General features: G+C 47.2%; 1 protein-coding gene across 18 annotated transcripts in view; it reads right to left on the bottom strand.

Annotated features, from left to right (window-relative positions):
* Nucleotides 1-18,160, bottom strand: part of STX8 (syntaxin 8) — a 210,774-nt gene that overhangs the window by 128,302 nt on the left and 64,312 nt on the right. Inside the window, exon 7 of one of the 18 annotated variants that reach the window (XM_086358934.1) lies at nt 13,923-14,231. The exons of the other annotated variants lie outside the window; for them this stretch is intronic. Within the exon in view, the coding sequence (XP_086215060.1) occupies nt 13,987-14,231 (245 nt within the window). The 3' untranslated portion in view covers nt 13,923-13,986. Of the gene's footprint in view, nt 1-13,922; nt 14,232-18,160 lie in introns of those variants that run through there. 18 annotated transcript variants of the gene reach the window in all.

Here is an 18,160-nt window from a genome sequence, read left to right as displayed (position 1 = left end):
CGCATAATACACATTCAACACAAGCTCGGTGGCCGGACGCAGGGACCAGCGATGGAGTTTAAGTGCCTCCCGAGGCCAATCTCAGCTTCTTAAATACACACGCTGGGTCACGCCTCTGAGCTTCATAGGTTTTAATGTATTCTCTGCCATGAAGCTCTTCGGAATTAGCCTTCTCCCCCAAGTCAGACAATTTTCTCTCCTTTCTCACTGAAAACACTTCCTCGGTAATAGGCGGGGTGGATTACTTCCCCAGGTTGTTTTTCTTTTTTAAACCGTGGAAATGTCAGGCGTGTTATTTTCAGAGTGATTTAAACAGCGCTGGTTTTCTAACGGAACAGCAAGAACAAAGACGCTCAAATATTAATCATCCCGCTTGGCTGTCCACCGGGAGTTGCTGAAAATGGCAACATGATGCTGTCTTCTGGCTTCGCATCTCCGTGACCGCCTGGGCGGCTCGCAAACACTCCCTTTCCAGAACATATGGGCCCGTCTCAGGAAAGAATTTGCCTCCATGAACCTTGACTGGCCAATCAAAACCAGAAGGCTCTGAGTTTGGTGAACTAATATTGGGAATGAGCTGGGCGTGGTGAAAAGGAAATTCTGTGGGCTGGAGAAATTTATACCCTGAGAGCAGCCGTATCACAGGTGTGCCAGCTCACCTGCAGAAACTGAACTTTCAAGAACGCGAGTTCAAACATTTCTTCGGGCCGCATGCCTGTCATCACCGAGGATGAAAAACTGAGCGGTGCTCAGAGCTATCTGAGGGCTGTTGGGGCAACAAGGCCGCCCTTGACTGAGGGCTTCCAGGGCTGAGCCTGGGGCCTTCGCCCAGCCGGCAGGATACTATTCAGTTTAATCCCCACGGCCCATAAGGTAGGTGTTATCATCCCTTATGGAGACAAAGCTTGGAAAGATTAAGAAAATGGTTCTTGGTCCCACAGCTAGAGAGAAGAGGGGTAGGGTGGGGTGGGGGAAGAGGTCCTCTCTGATTCCAAAGCCTTTGTTCTTAACTACTGTTCTCTGCAACAGTCCTTCCCCCTTCCTCATGCCCTGGTGCTGGTAGAAAAGGGGGGCGGGGAACCTGGAAAAACTACCGGGTTGGCCAAAAACTTTGTTGATGCTTTTCTGTAAGCTGTTAGAGAAAAGTCCAAACGAACTTTTTGTAGAATCGGATAGATGGAAGAAAAATTAAAACCTGGCAAGACTGAGGCTGTACAAGATGGTCCTGGAAATACACGGGGAGCAACTGTTTCCAAAGAATGGAGGGACTATAGTACATTAATCACCTTGGGCGACCAAGTAAGTACTACTTCCAAGACGAAAGACCTGATGGCTGCTGGAAAGGACTTAACACTGACCTTTCAACAGAGAGAGAGAGAGAGAGAGAGTGGGGAAACAAGCATCGCAGAGACGCACGGACACTAGCCAGCTCTTCCAATTCTAAGGAACACAATGAAAGCTCAAAAGGGGTATGACAGACTCCTACTCAGTTTCACCCTAAAAAGGGATTGGGATTAAATCCCCCACGACTGTTTCCAACAAAGAGACACCGACCTGTGTCCAGTACACTCCCCCGGCCCATCTCCCTTGGCCTGAGGCATAATGGGGATAACAAGTGGGGTGGCCTGGTGGCTCCAAGAGAACCCTCGGAACCTCATTTCAACCAACTTCACTGACCACCTGGGAAGCACGCGGCTTCATGATGATGACCACAATGAGCAGCTGTTGACAGCTTGCTGTATCCGAGATGGGGTGCCCCTTATGTGTTTTATCCCATTTAGTCCTCACAGAAACCCTGTGGGGTGGAAACATCTCCCTGCTTTAAAAACGAGATGACCCAGGCATAGAGAGGAGGTTAAGTCCCGTGCCTGAGTCTCAGGACTGATCACTGAGGCCACGCCACAGGCTATGCGGGTGAAACACAGTGTCCACCCTTCCGGATGTGACTGTCATGCGAAGATAAAGACAAAGGCTCCATTCCCTTCTCTTTCCCTGAAATGCAGGACCTCCCCCCGCTCCCCCCGCTGCCCGAGAAGGGGAAAGCCAGAATGCTCAGCCCATTCTCCAGAGGGGCTTGGGGCATTGGAAGGCTCCAGGTCGCAGAGTCCAGAGAGCACCTGTCCTGACCCTGCCAGCCATCCCAGACACTCCAGGCCTTTCAGCCAGCGTGGTCATTACCACCCCTTATGCTTTTAACCAACGTTAATTCAGAATGGAGCCTGAGTTGAGGTGAGATACAGAGAAAAACTTCTTGGGAAGGAGTTTTTACTTTGTTCCATTTTAAAAGGTAGATCCCCCACGTCTCCACCAAAAACAAAATAAAACAAAACAAACCCATGAAAGGTAGAGACAGCATACAAGCTGATTCCCAGGGGGAAACCCACTGAACTCAGACAGTTGGGTTCTTTAAATGGTTTCTGTCTCCAATTAAAAATCTACCCATTTCATCTTTCCCTTAATTAACTAGTCAACAGTAAGAATTACCAGGACGTCCCTGGTGGTCCAATGGTTAAAAATCTGCCTGCCAAACAGGGGACACAGGCTTGACTCCCGGTCCTGGAAGATCCCGCGTGCCACGGAGCAACGGAGCCCATGTGCCACAACTACTGAGTCCACGTGCCCTAGAGCCCGTGCTCCACAATGAGAGAGACCACTGCAGTGAGAAGCCCGCGCACCGCGACTACCACAACCCAAGAGCAGCCCTTGCTCGCTGCAACTAGAGAAAGCCTGCGTGCAGCAACCCAGACCCAGAGCAGCCACATAAATAATTCTAAGAAATTACCCATGAAGTACGAAATCTTTAAAAGGATAAAGAAGTCTGGAACTAGTTTTCTTTTATTAAGAAAAGAGGCACGAGCCTGAACATGCAGTTAATAGGACACTGGTGCAGATAAAACAAAGCTAATTATCATTTCTACTGGCTGTGATTTTTTTTTATTCTTATTTCAAGTTTCTGAAGAGAACCCTTTATATCTGCTGACAGATTCCTGTTATTTTTGAACAAGCTATAACTGAGTAACAGTTTTTAAAGACAGAAAGCCCTAAAATACACAGCTCCCATAATGATACACATTTAACTATAAAAGGTGAAAAGACACAATGTTCCTTATTTTTATCCTAACGATGAACAGAGCTATGGTTAGAAATCGAGTGGAAGCAATATACTGGTTTAATTCCAAAGATTTATAAATGTCTCTTGAAAATGTCAGGTAAGGGTCAATCATTCCCAGAGATTTGGTGTTCTAGTTAACACACATCCCATCTGACCTGCTGAGTTCTGACTCTATAGACCTAACTGTTGGGGATTTTCTCCCCGGGACTTGGAAGCGACGAACATGGAAGAAGGACACTTGGACAGTCTCTTGTAAGGACTGACAAGTTTATTTTTGTAGTCAAGCCTTTTTATAGAAGTAGGAACAAAGAGCTTAGAGTATACAGCCAGCAGAGTGCATACGGGGTTAACACCTAATCAGTAAAAATATTTCAAGGACAGCGCGCTCTAAGTGACCCATGTGTTTATCCCATAACCCGTTTTCTCAAGCAACATCCTTAATATTTATTATTAAATCTTGGCGCCGGGCATAACCAAAGGCAGAAGATGTTTTTCTGCCCGAGCACACCAAGCTGGGGTATTTCTGGCCCTTCGCCATTTTCCCAAGGACCTTCTCCAACCAGCTAACTGGGCTTCCCAACACTAACAATTCTCAAATATGTAAAGTTGATCCAGGGTTGGGGTGGACCCAACAGAGATGCACCGCCTGGGCCCTCCTTCAAGGAAGGACTCGGTGCCCCAGCTACTGACAGCGCTTTTACCAGGTGGCCTTTGGCCACCAGCTTCCTTGGGGATCGTCTCAGGGCACAGAGCTGCGCTGCCCAATGACATGCTCTTCCACGTCCGATGACTGATCAAGATGGGGGTCAAGAGGCCTCGGCGTGTGAACTCAACATGGGCCTACCCTGACAGGCTATTTTGGCTCCAAGGCTTCCTGTGGGCTTGGTTGAGGCTGTCTTTGAGCTCAGCTTTTCCTTCTGCCCATCCGGCCTCCATGGCCTCCCTTCCACAGGGGCTGACCACCACCACCTCCACCACCCTGCCGGGATATACCCTGCCTGATATACATCCTGCTTAGTAAACTCCCTCCTGGGGCTGCTCCCAAGAGAATCCAACCTATGACTCAACACCTCTGTGGATAAGAAAAGATAATCAGTTTTCAAGGTTAAGTGACACAACTTAAAAGAAGATGCTGGGGAAAAAAAAAGCCTTCATAATCATCTTGGTGTCTTTCCTCCTCTATATGACCTACACTCCACAGGCCTTTAAAACTCAACTTAGAGACTGAGAAGCTCCACCTGGGTTGGTCTTTGCATTATTCCAGCCAGACAAAGGAGCACAACAGAACTCTCAGTGAGGCAAGTGAGGAGCCCACATAGTCCCTTGAGCAGGGTGAGCAGGACTGCCACCTAGTACATGACAGACTGTGAACTCCCAGAGCGTCAGATGTATTCCTATTCACATCCGAGTCTAAGCCCACATGTGTCCTGTCTCTCTTGTACACAATACACACACACACACACACACACACACAAAGATGCTCCGGGCCCAAAACTGAGGCCTAATTGTACTGATGTCAGGCTACATGTATTAATATGTAAGTGATAGAAGGTGCTTTCCAGGTGGCTCAGTGGTAAAGAATCCGCCTGCCAATGCAAGAGATACAGGTTCAATCCCTGGGTTGAGAAGATCCCCTGGAGGAGGAAATGACAATCCACTCCAGCATTCTTGCCTGGAAAACCCCATGGACAGAGGAACCTGGAGGGCTACAGTCCACCGGGTCTCAAAGAGCTGGACATGACTGAGCACACACACAAGGACAAAAGGTGAAAAGCAAATAAACCATCTCATCAATTTACATCCCAAACCACCATCTCAAGCCCCATCTCTCCACAAGCCACCTGAAACATCTCTCACAATCACAAGCTACCTACCACGTCCCAGACTCTGTCCATTTCTAGCAAGGAAAAGTACAAGAGCAAGTTTTTAAAATTCCTTTTCAAACAAAGCACAACAAAAATGGCTACTCTTATGCTTTTTGACTGGATGATGAAAGAAAACAGTCAATAAGTATTCACCTTACTCCCACCCCTAAGACCCGCCAAGCTGTGGCTGGGGCTAATAGAACAGACCCTACAAGAGTCATGAGTGAAGCCAGAAACAGAACATGGGGCCTCAAATGATCCTACCTAAAGGACCCCCAGGGTACAGAAACACACTGGGGCCTCCTTCAGCTCAGTTATTGGTGGGTACACAACACTTAACACTGAAGCACACTTTTCAAAGGCTGTTTTTTTGTAAAAAAAAAAACAATGATAATAATAATATTTACAATTTATTTATACATGGGTCTTAATGGTGGCACTCAGGATCTTTGATCTTCACTGTGGCATGTGAGATCTTTAGTTGCAGCATGTGGGATCTAGTTCCCTGACCAGGGATTGAACCCAGGCCTCCTGCATTGGGAGCTCAGAGTTTTAGCCACTGGCCCACTACTGAAGTCTCCCTGGTTAATTTTTTTAGTACACGACAGAAAAAGTTTTTAAAGTTGTGTTTATGGATTTCCAACTAACCAAACTGAGAGAACTCTACCTTTGATGTCAACCCAGTTCCTAAACTATTGTTTTAAATAGTTAAAAACAACTGATTGTTTCCTCTATGATTCCTCTCTCCTGGAGGGACGGAACTGTCAGCCTGCAAAGAGAACATGGTGTTCCCCAAATGCATGGTGGGGACGAGCTACCTTTGTGCTCCAGGTCCCTTAACAATCCTGAACCATCTGAAAGGACCGCCCAGACACCCCAGTTCCTTCCCCACGTGCTCTCCCCCCGCCCAAGCACTTGGTTCTAATCAGACCACTTCCTTCCTGCTGCTTTGGTTTTTATTACCCAAGTCCTTCAATCCTTTTCACCACCCCAGATGCTAAAGAACTTCCACTTTGAAAAGCACATTCTCTGTGGCTCCTAAAGAGACTGAGCTCAGCAGAAGGTCTTGCTTAACGGAGCCAGCCTCGCACATTCTAGGTGCAGCTGAAAGGTGAGCACGGGTCCCCGGTGGCTTCCTGGACCCCTTCCCTTCTGCAGAGCCCACGCCTACCCCATCTCAGGACTCTCCCTGGACCCTCCAGCCACAGAGAAGCACAGAGATATGATAAACAAACCACACGGGGTGGGGGTCTCTGTGTGGAAAACAGTGAACATGCCAGGCCTGACTGCTTCTCTTAGGAAGGCCTGCTCACAAAACTGCCTGGTGTTTGGGAACCTGGATTTGGGGAGGGTTCCCACCGATTACTGGTAAGCGTGGTCACTAGTTCAAAACCATATAAATAGTCTGGTTTATGCTTAATGCCAGCTTTCCTTTTGGAATCTGGGAACATAGCAATTCCCTAAAAGAAAAAAAAATAATAATCCCTGGGCCCTGAGTCTCTCATGAGCTTCCCTGGTTGGCAACACTTTACAGGTGTTGTTATAACTCCGCTGCTATGGGGTGAGGGCCCATTCCGTGTGACTCCACCTGTTGGAAGAAGGCGTGGGAAGCATGTGTCTGGGTTCCCCTCCTGCCTTTTCTTGCTCTGACTTCGCTTTGTGCTCTTTCACTGTAATTGATCACAATGACCATGAGTACAACTAGAATCGATCGTTATTCATGGTAGTTCTGTTCTACACAGTCCCCATGAATATGGAATTTGCAAATATGGAACTGCTGTATGTCTACATTTTATGGAGATATAGATTGTATCTTCAAACCTAACAAAAAACAGGATAATCCTGGTGAATTCTATTTTATTCTTCAGTAAAGAAAATGAAATAGATAACCAACAAGGACCTACCGTATAGCACTAAGAACTAAACTCGATACTTTGTAACAACCTATAAGGGAAAAGAATCTGAAAAAGAATATGTGTTTGTTTGTATACATACACACATACATATATCTGAATCATTTTGCTGTACACCTGAAAGTAATACCATATTGTCAATCAATTATACTTCAGTAAACAAGAGAAAATGAGGTTCAAAACTGTTAAGTGACTTGCCTGAAGCTGGCCCCCCCAAATCAGGAGCCAGAGTTGGGACTCAAACCCCATCCAACTGGCCCCACAGCCAGAGTCTCCTCCTTTGGCCACCTCTGTATGCAAGCAGAAATAAAAAGGCAGACCATCACCTGATTTGACCTTGGCTAGGAATGTGCTCATCACATAACCCAGAATTATCCCCTTTACACATGTCCGTGAATAACTGCAAAAGCACTACAGGTATTGATTTGAGGGTAGACACAGATTTTTAGAAGGCAAGTATCTGCTGAGTCCTACGAGTCCTTTCAACAAAGCACCAAACCTGCAGGTGGCCTTGGAGACCCCCAACATGACCTCCAAGGGGAGCTCTGGGTCTCCCCTTCCTGCAAAGGCACCAAGGACGAGGAGAGCACCATCACTGGGTCAAGGTGGCAGAAGGCAGCGCCCCCCAGCTTGACCTGCTCCTGTAACTGTGACTGCTCTGGCCCTCCCCTTGAGAGTCTCTACAGTCTCCAGTTTTGGCTGGCTCCTCTGTCCTTCACTCTCCACTCCAGCTGCTGGTGCTGGCCTGACCGCCTCCCTCCTGGAAGTCAACTAGGGACTTCGGTGCAGCCCAGGGAGAGGGAAGCCCAACGAATCGCCTGGGCCAGCTGTCCCAGGGCCTGAAGATAAATGACCTTTCCCCCGACAACTGTTTCCACAGCCTTTCCTTTGGAAAATCCTTGCCTCTCTCATCAGATGATCTCTCAGCCGCCTACATGGGCCAGGGTAAAGACCAAGACGTTGGCCTAGAAAAAAAGGATAAAGAAAGCACTAGACTAGAGGACAAAATAAGTCTTGGGACCCAAAGTAGCTCCAGCCCAGGTCACCAGAATTGAAGTTCCCAGTGACAAACATCAGGCATGGGTCTGAGAATCTTTTCGGCAGACCCAGCAAATTCCAAGAATCTGGGTTGCTCATGTGGCCAAAGGTTTGATCAATCACACCTATACAACGAAGATTCTGCCTGTATAATGAAGCCATGATTAAAAAAAAAAACCTTGAACAACGAGGCTTGGGGAGCTCTCTCTCTCTCCCCTCACCCCCACTAGCTGCATTATTATCAACTAGCCCCTTCTTAGGACTTCCCTTGTGGCTCAGTGGTGAAGAATCCGCCTTGAAATGTAGGAGATGAGGGTTTGATCCCTGGGCTGGTAAGATCCTTTGGAGAAGGAAATGGCAACACACTCCAGTATTCTTGCCTGGGAAATCCCATGGACAGAGGAGCCTAGTGGGCTATGGTCCATAGGGTCATAAAAGAGTCAGACACGACATAGCAACTAAACAATACTAATAAAACCCCTTCCGAGAGATTAATAATGAATGTTTTGATAAAGAACTACTTTTATATTCACCAAGTACTTAGTACCATAAGTCAGTGTGTTAGTCGCTCAGTTGTGTCTGACTCTTTGTGACCCCATGGAGTGGAGCCCCCCAGGCTCCTCTGTCCATGGGATTCTCCAGGCAAGAATACTGGAGTGGGCTGCCATTCCCTTCTGCAGGAGATCTTCCTGACCCAGGGACTAAACCAACCTGGGTCTCCTGTATTGTGGGCAGATTCTTTATCATCTGAGCCACCAGGGAAGCCCTAAGTACATGGAAAATAATCACTTTCCATCCATATCTCTAAGTGTCTTATCTCTGAGCAAATCCATCTGTAAACAGACTGACTGACAGAACTTGGAAGTATCACTCCAATCACAGAAGCCCCAGAAAACAACTTTCACAGACTGTATTTGAAAACTTGTTTAACCAGAGCTTCCACAACACTAGCTGTTTTAGGAAAATGATTTCTATAGATACTGATTCTTTGTCCAAAATATAAGAGCGAGACTCTGAGCTCAGGACAGAAGGGCCAGCACACATGGCTGTCCCCTTCCTTCCCACGGGCACAATGAAAAGCCAGTAAAAAGATTTTTTGGGAGAATCAATCCATGGTGGCCCTGAAAACATGAAGAAATGCTGTCAGTGAATAAGTCATTTGAAAGGCTTTCTTTAAAAAAAAAAAAGAAGAAGATAGTTGGGACTATATTGACAAATAAACCAAAACCGGGGGTGGGGGGTGGTGAGGGTGGGTGGGCAACAGCTTGAAATACATGATCAGAGCTACAGATAGGAGCTCTTTCTTCCTGATAGAACCCTGGAGAAGCTCCAAGCTTGCCATCAATAGCTATTGGGAGCCGAAGAAAGGCCTACAGAGAAGAGGCTGGGAGGCAGGGATGGGGCATCTGAGGGCAGGGCTGTCTAGAGAACAGCTGAGCTGGGCGGGCCTCCACCCTGTTCGGTGGAGCCTAGAGTCTGCAGCACTGGCTCCCAGCTGGAGTGCCCAGACCACTCTCTCTGGAGAGGAGGGTTTGCCTGGGGAGCCCACAGTGTTGGGGTTCAGGCTCAGAATGAGTTGAACAGGAGTCTCTAGGATAGACAGAAGTGAAAAGAAATAAACACATACAAGAATGTCACCCTGAGGTTAAAGTTTTCCTTCCCTTAGTGATGTGGGGGTCAGGGTTGCCGCCAAGGGTCCTGAATCTGCTGTGTCCACACCACCCTGCGGGGAAGGTGCCTGCTGGTACCCCTGCCTGCCCACAGAGAGGACACTCAAGAAAGAAGGTTTGGGGGTAAACAAACCTACCAAAACTAAGATCATGGCATCTGGTCCCATCGCTTCATGGCAAACAGAAGGGGGAAAAGCAGTGACAGATTTTACCTTCCTAGGGTCCAAAATCACTGAGGACAGTGACTGCAGCCACAAAATTAAAAGACATGCTCCTTGGAAGCGAAGCTATGATAAACCTAGACATTGTATTAAAAAGCAGAGACATCACTTTGCTTATGCAAGGTTCGCATAACCAAAGCTATGGTCTTTCCAGTAGTCATGTATGGATGTGAGAGCTGGACCATAAAGAAGGCTGAGTACAGAAGAAATGATGCTTTTGAACTGTGGTGTTGGAGAAGACTCCCGAGAGTCCCTTGGACTGCAAGGAGATCCAACCAGTCCATCCTAAAGGAAAGCAACCCTGAATACACATTGGAAGGACTGATGCTGAAACTGAAGCTCCAGTACTCTGGCCACCTGATGTGAAGAGCTGACTCACTGGAAAAGATCCTGATGCTTGGAAAGACTGAAGGCAAAAGAAGGGGGCAGCAGGGGATGAGATGGTTAGATAGCATCACTGACTTACAGGAAATGGATTGAGCAAACTCAGGGAGACAGTGAAGGACAGAGGAGCCTGGTGTGCTGCAGCCCACAGGGTCATAACGAGTCACACACAACTTAGCAACTGAACAACAAGAGCAAAATGTACCAAAATACCAACAAAGCCTATGTCAGCTTCCTATACTCATCAGCATGGTCCTTGACTCATGGACCCGCCTTAACAAAGTCCAAGCCTGAGGGCTTCAACAACAGACGTTTATTTTCTCACAATCCTAGAGGCTAGAAGTAGGAGATCAAGGTGTCAGCAGAACTGGCTTCTGATGAGGCCTCTCTCCTCGACCTGCAGACAGCCGTCTTCTCTCTGTGTCCTCACGTGGTCTCCCATCGGTGCCCTAATTTCCTCTACTTATAAGGACACCAATTATATAGGATAGGGCCCAACCCAATGACCTCATTTTAACTCAATCACCTCTTTAAACACCCTATTTCCATGATACAAATGAACTGATTTACAAAACAGAGACAGACTCACAGACTTAGAGGACAAACTTATGGTTGTGGTGGGGGGAGGATGGGATGAAGGGATAGTTAGGGAGTTTGGGATGGTCTTGTACCCACAGCTGTATTTAAAATGGATAACCAACAAGGACCTACTTTATGGCACAGGGAATTCTGCTCAATGTTATGTGGCAGCCTGGATGGGAGGGGAGCTTGGGGGAGAATGGTTACATGTATATGCATGGCTGAGTCCCTTTGCTGTCCACCTGAAACTATCACAACATTGTTAACCAGCTATACTCCAATATTAAATTAAAAGTTAAAAAAAGAATGAAAGCAAGACCCTAATTCCAAATACAATCAGATTCTGAGGTTCTGGGAGTCAGGACTTTCAATCTGTAAATGTTGAGAAGACATAATTCAGCCTGTAACAGCATTAAGATGGAGATGAACAAACCAAAACATACCTGGAGGGCTCAGAAACACTGCAAAAAGCAGAAAGAAGATGCAAAGTTCTGATGGGCACCATTCAAAGGTTTAAAGGACTTTACAATCTTAAAAACATACAATCATGAGTATTAAAACTTACAGCTGAGTAACAGAAAAGAGAGTAGAAATAGAAATCAGTAAAAACATGTTGGTTAATCTAAATACAGTCAGTAGAAAATAAAAGAGGACTTCAGTTTAAAACATGAAAGAGGAGGTGTCTGAAGGAAAGTTTAATAATTCTAATCTGGATTTATTCAGAGACGTAAACTGAAGCCTACATGTTAAAAACGTAAGACAGGCTGTGGCCCAAGGTGGGTGGCCTCACTGAGTATCTCATTCTTGGGTGGGGGTAGGGGAGATTCGTTTTCCCATAAAATGGTCATTTCTCAGCTCCTGGTTTTGCATGCAGAGCCTGCTTTCAGTCCCTCACAATGCCAGGGACTATAGCCCAGCTCTCATCTCTGCATGGATACTAAAACACTAGTCCCTAGGGTGTCAGTTCAGTTCAGTCACTCAGTTGTGTCCGACTCTTTGCGACCCCATGAATCGCAGCACTCCAGGCCTCCCTGTCCATCACCAACTCCTGGACTTCACTGAGACTCACGTCCATCGAGTCAGTGATGCCATCCAGCCATCTCATCCTCCGTCGTCCCCTTCTTCTCCTACCCCCAATCCCTCCCAGCATCAGGGTCTTTTCCAATGAGTCAACTCTTCACATGAGGTGGCCAAAGTACTGGAGTTTCAGCTTTAGCATCATTCCTTCCAAAGAAATCCCAGGGCTGATCTTCTTCAGAATGGACTGGTTGGATCTCCTTGCAGTCCAAGGGACTCTCAAGAGTCTTCTCCAACACCACACTTCAAAACCATCAATTCTTCGGCACTCAGCCTTCTTCACAGTCCAACTCTCACATCCATACATGACCACTGGGAAAACCATAGCCTTGACCTTTGTTGGCAAAGTAATGTCTCTGCTTTTCAATATGCTATCTAGGTTGGTCATAACTTTCCTTCCAAGGAGTAAGCATCTTTTAATTTCATGGCTATAGTCACCATCTGCAGTGATTTTGGAGCCCAAAAAAATAAAGTCTGACACTGTTTCCACTGTTTCCCCATCTATTTCCCATGAAGTCATGGGACCAGATGCCATGATCTTCGTTTTCTGAATGTTGAGTTTTAAGCCAACTTTTTTACACTCCTCTTTCACCTTCATCAAGAGACTTTTTAGTTCCTGTTCACTTTCTGCCATAAGGGTGGTGTCATCTGCATATCTGAGGTTATTGATATTTCTCCCGGCAATCTTGATTCCAGCTTGTGCTTCTTCCAGTCCAGCGTTTCTCATGATGTACTCTGCATATAAGTTAAATAAGCAGGGTGACAATATACAGCCTTGACGTACTCCTTTTCCTATTTGGAACCAGTCTGTTGTTTCATGTCCAGTTCTAACTGTTCCTTCCTGACCTGCACACAAATTTGTCAAGAGGCAGGTCAGGTGGTCTGGTATTCCCATCTCTTTCAGAATTTTGCCTAGGGTGTACATCCACTCAATTATCTCTGAGGGCCACGGGGCTTCCACTGCACTCACTGCTGTGGGGCAGCGCTTTCCTTTCTGACACCTGGAGAAACTCTTGCGTTCAAGCTCAGTTAAGAAGTATAAATCAATTTTTTTAATGTTTTATCTAATATTTTCATGTGTTTCGGGAAGGGAGTGAGGGGCTTCCCATCAGCTCAGTCTACCATTTTTGACAACCTGTACCGTGGCTCATTAGTAAAGAATCCGCCTGACAATGCAGGAGACGCGGATTCGATCCTTGGGTTGGGAAGACTCCCCTGGAGAAGGAAATGGCAACCCACTCCAGTAATCTTGCCTGGGGAATCCTATGGACAGAGCAGCCTGGCAGGCTACAGCCCATGGGGTTGCAAAACAGTCGGACACACCTAGCAACTAAACAACAACAAATGCGAATAAAATGTTAATCACAGAAACACTACTCTGATTTCCGCCTTCCCCTGCTCACTGTTCTAACATTTACCTGGGCTCCCTGGACTCTGGGATCAGCAGGCTTTTGCCCTCGTTTCTCACCCGTGTTACCCTCCTTTCCATGAAAGGGCTTTTTGCATATGCGGTTCCTGCTGTTGGAAATGGTCTTCCCTTTATTTTTTATTATTACTTTTTTTTTTAATGATAGAAGGTACAATTCACAAAGAAGATAGACATCATAAACCATTAGATACCTTAACAACAAAGAAACAAAGATACGTAAAGCAAAAATCGTAAGAAATACAAGGGAAAAGGAAAAAATATATAGTCACAGTGAGACAGCAGCGGTCTTCCCTGTAAATCCCAGCACAGGTATCATTTCCTCGAGGGTAGGCTTTCTCAGTGCTAAACCGTGTCAGTCTCCTCTGCTCTGTGTTCTCAAGGTGCCCAGGGACGTCACTACCGCCGTCTGCAGCTGGGCGTCTGTGCAGTTGTCTGTCTAACCTCTGCCTCCCCCTCCAGAGCAGAAGCTCCCTGAGGGCAGAAGCCAAGTCTCCCCACACCTGATGGACGTGGCGGGTTCTAGCACAGGGCTGAGCACACACAGTCGGCCCTCAGTGCTTGCTGAATGGACAGAGGATGTACTACGGAAGGAAAAGTATCACTCTGCACAGATCTTACCAGGTTTAATGAGGCCTTTTCTTGTTAGGTTAATAAAAAGTTTATTTGATAAACTTTTATGAAATAGAAAATAAATGATTTCATAGATACAGGCAGATTATGGAGCCAGTCAGTAGAAGAAGCACACGCAACGTATGAACCCGAGAGCCAGAGAGCTCTCGACGCCTCCAGGGGCGCCAGAGGGAAGCACCGATGACGGTAGGCAAGGGTGACCGAGTGGAATTCTTCCCAAAGATGAAAAGATGGCAGGGGATGGGGAAAGGGAGTGACCTCAGAAACGTCTCTCCATCCTGTGAGTCTCTGAGCCTGAGGAACTCACAAATCTCTGTATGAATGAGATGGTAATTCATTAATATGTACATGAAATCTTTTAGCATTTTGTCTAGGTCTTCTTTCAAAGCACACCCTGGTCTCCTCAACCCCACTACTGAGGCTGCCAACAGAGACAAGTCACCTTCCTTGTCACTGTGGTTTCTTCCAGAAGGCAAGGAAGTGCTCAAAGTTTGACAGAGAAACATCGAAAGGGCTGGCTGAAGTTGGCATATTTGAACATCAAAACGAATCTGCTGGCAGAGGCTGGTGACACAGCCTGTTTTGGGGCTGTTCCCTCTGTTAGAACTGGGTTTCTGGGGTTCTTCTGGGCACTGGCTTCAAAGCTTGGCCAACGGCCAAACCGGGTATCGGAAATACCCGCCTTAGTCAGGTCAGTCCCGTTCATTTTCTTGTTTTAGTGTTCCTTTCAAAAGGCCCTGTGCTCTTGAACATGAACTTTAATTTGAGCGTGAACTTTAAAGGATTTTTCTGTAAGACTTTTTCGCAGCTTCACCTTGGAACAGCATCTGGGGAGTCAGCCCAACACGAGCCCTCTTCCCCTGGGTCATCCACGTGGTTCATTGTGACCTGGTCCCTCGTGGGGGTCTCCCTGGTGACCTCAGGCCTCCGCCCCTCTCTCTCCTGCATCCCCTCACCTTCGCCAGCTGCCAAGGCCCACACCCACCAGACATCCAGGTCTCCCACCACCCGCCTCGTCACTGAACCGCCAGTCCCCTTCCTCATTAGGCTGGGTCCCTGGCATGTGAACAGGGTATAATTACTGGCGTGGGTCAGGCCCTTTTGAACTCTATGAGGAGACTGGAATCTTAATTCCTGCAGTGATGACGATCCAGCCCTTCAGCTTTGTGGTTATGTTCTCAGTACCGTGTATTTTCTTAGTTAAGGGTTGGATACCCGACTCCAGCCTGGCCCGGCTGGCCATGATCTTAGCCTATTATTTCGCTCATTCAGTGAAAACCAAAAGAACAATTCAGTAGGCCCATAAACCACGGAGAGATATTTACAACCAAAAGTGGTAGCCTTCTCCAGGGTCCCAGATGCCTCGTGACACACACGGGTCACAGTAAAACCCCAGATGGGGCAGCACCCCTGTGCTCAACACCTCGACCACAGAATGGCCCTGACTGTGGCGAAAGGAACAAAGACTGACCACGGTCCTAGCAGAGGTATCACCTTTTACCCTCAGGGAGCCTCTCCATTCCTCTGAAAGAGAATGGCTGACTCTGCCCTATTTCTGAGGGGCGAGCGTGCACATCGGAAAACCACCAGCGTAGCTGCAGGCTCAGTGGGAGGCCACCGCAGAGAAAAACCCAGCTTGTTTTGGCAACTCGTGGGAAAATACCTCATGTTTGTCCATGTACACATGTATGCATCTGGGCCTGGACGGAGATGAGGACTGTGGAGGTGCAGAGGAAGAGATGAGAGGGATGCGGGTAAAGCACTACGATGGGAAGACAGTCTGTGCGACCAGGACAGCAAACATGTAACATGTAACCATGTGAACGGTCTGTGCACATGTGGGCTTTACATCTGTCATGTGAGCATACGTGGAGAAAAGTACAGTACAAGACACATTCTCTCAGCATATTCAACAAGGGCTTGTGCTTGTCCTCAGCTGTGTCTGACTTTGACCCTATGGACTGTAACCCGCCAGGCTCCTCTGTCCATGGGATTCTCCAGGCAAGAGTACTGGAGTGGGTTGCCATTTTCTTCTCCAGGAGATCCCGACCCAGGGATCGAACCTGTATCTCCTGCATTGGTAGGCGGACTCTTTACCACTGAGCCACCTGGGAAACCCCATTCAACAGGAGCACTGGTTCCCAAACCTGGCAGCCTATTGAAACCATCTGTGGAGCTTTATAAAGTACTCCTGCTTAGGCCTCATCCTAGAGATTCTGCCTTAACTGGCATCAGGTATTGTGTTGGGCAGACAGCAGCCCCCTAAAGACATCTAGGTCCCCAAATCTGAGAATGTTAGGTTACACAGCTAAGGGGCATCAAGGTTGCAGATGGATTAAGGTTAACTTTAACTAGGAAACCCTTCTGGATTATCTGGATGGGCCCAGTGTCATCACAAAAACCCTTAAAAGAGGAAGAGAGGGGCAGGAGTTAGAGGTCAGAATGATGCAATGAGAGAAGAACTCAGTCTACATTGCTGGCTTTGAAGATGGAGAAGGGGGCCACAAGCCAAGGAATGCAGACAGCCTCCAGACACTGGAAAAGGCAAGGAAACGAATTCTCCCCTAGAGCCTCCAGGAAGGAGTACAGCCCTGCCAACGCCTCCTCTAGGGAGAGCATGGCAGACTTATGATCTCCAGAACCATAAGATAAGGAGTTTGCATTGCTTACAGCCATGGAGTCTGTAGTGATGTGTTATAGCAACAACAGAAAACCAATTTGGGTATGGCCTGGGCTTTGAAGGTTTAGAAGGTTCTCAGATGATTCTAATATGCAGCAAAGCATGACAACTACTGAACAGGAGGAAACATAAGATTCGGACATGCCTGGTGGGCTTCCCTGATGGCTAAGTGGTTAAGACTCTGCTTGCCAATTCAGGAAGCCACGACAATGAGAAGCCCATGCACTGCAACTATGGAGGAGCCCTTGGCTGTCACAATTAGAGAAAAAGCCCACAAAGCAACAAAGACCCAAGACAGCCAAAAAGAAATAAAATTTTTAAAAAAGAAAATACATGGCAATTTCATCTGGGAAGTCAGTAAGTCAACCTCACTAAGGTAGGCACCAACCAGCTTGACCATGGACCATGGTTATTGGACATGGCTTATCCAAGCACATCACAGGATGGACATGCTTTATTAGCATGTGGCCAGTGTTCTTTCTGACCCAGTGAGCAAGCTAAACTTCCTTGGGATAAAGAAAAGTTATACCTATGATAAGCAGACTTTCTATAGAGCCAATTTTCTTACAAATACTATCTTTCAAGGAAGGAACTGGCCAGTAATTGAGTTAAATGCAAATACATGAATTAGTACGTGCATGTCAGCACCATTAGCAAAGGACTGAACTGTCCTCCCCTCTGTGCTTAAACCATTAAGAACCTCTACTGGTACAGTAGGATGAGGGCTTTCCTGGTGGCTCAGACAGTAAAGAATCTGCCCGTAGTGCAGGAGACCCAGGTTCCATCCCTGGGGAATATCCCCTGAAGAAGGGACTGGCTACCCACTCCAGTACTCTTGCCTGGAGAATTCCATGGACAGAGGAGCCTGGCAGGCTACAGTCCATGGGGCCACAAAGAGTAGGACACGACTGAGCGACTAACACTAGGATGGTAACGCTAGAGGACTTCTCCATTTGCTTTGCTGACCTATTTATTTATGACAGATGGCAGACAGATGGAATTAACTTATTTGTTCATTTACGATAGATAAATGGAATAGTACTATAGCAACAAATGAACTCACTGCTTAGAGAGATGACGAGAAGTGGAGCTTATACGGTCTGACAGGTGCAGCCCCCATTTGGAGTGAGCAACCACCGACTCCCAGGGCTCCATACGGGGTAACCTTTCTTGAAAGCCATTCCACCGTGAGCCTCCATGACACTATGACCACAAGCTAGCAGCTTCGAGCCTTTTGCTTTTCTCTCCTTACTTTGTCTTCCTTAGAGAGGAAGCTGGAGTGAAATTTCATTTCTGTTCCTGACAAGTGAGGTGACGTAACAGGGCACCTCGGCCACTCTGGGCTTCATCTCTGACAAACAGTGATAATGTCGCCTTCACGATGCTGTGAACTGATTAAATGAAATGGCGCAGACTGAAGGGCTTAGCACCCAGCAGACACCTTTGATCAACACCAGCCTCACTGAAACTCAACTATTCTTATGGTTCTACCCATCGCCTCTACACTGAAGCTTCTCACTTCTCTTCCCTGTGGTCCTGTCCTCTTGCTGAGCTCTGGTACC

Source organism: Bos grunniens, chromosome 19 (genome assembly GCF_055505025.1).
Source record: "Bos grunniens cultivar Pamir isolate PY7600 chromosome 19, Bosgru_T2T1.0, whole genome shotgun sequence".
Lineage (NCBI taxonomy): Eukaryota > Metazoa > Chordata > Mammalia > Artiodactyla > Bovidae > Bos > Bos grunniens.
Note: the sequence above shows the minus strand (reverse complement) of the source record. Positions and strands in the feature narration are given on the sequence as shown.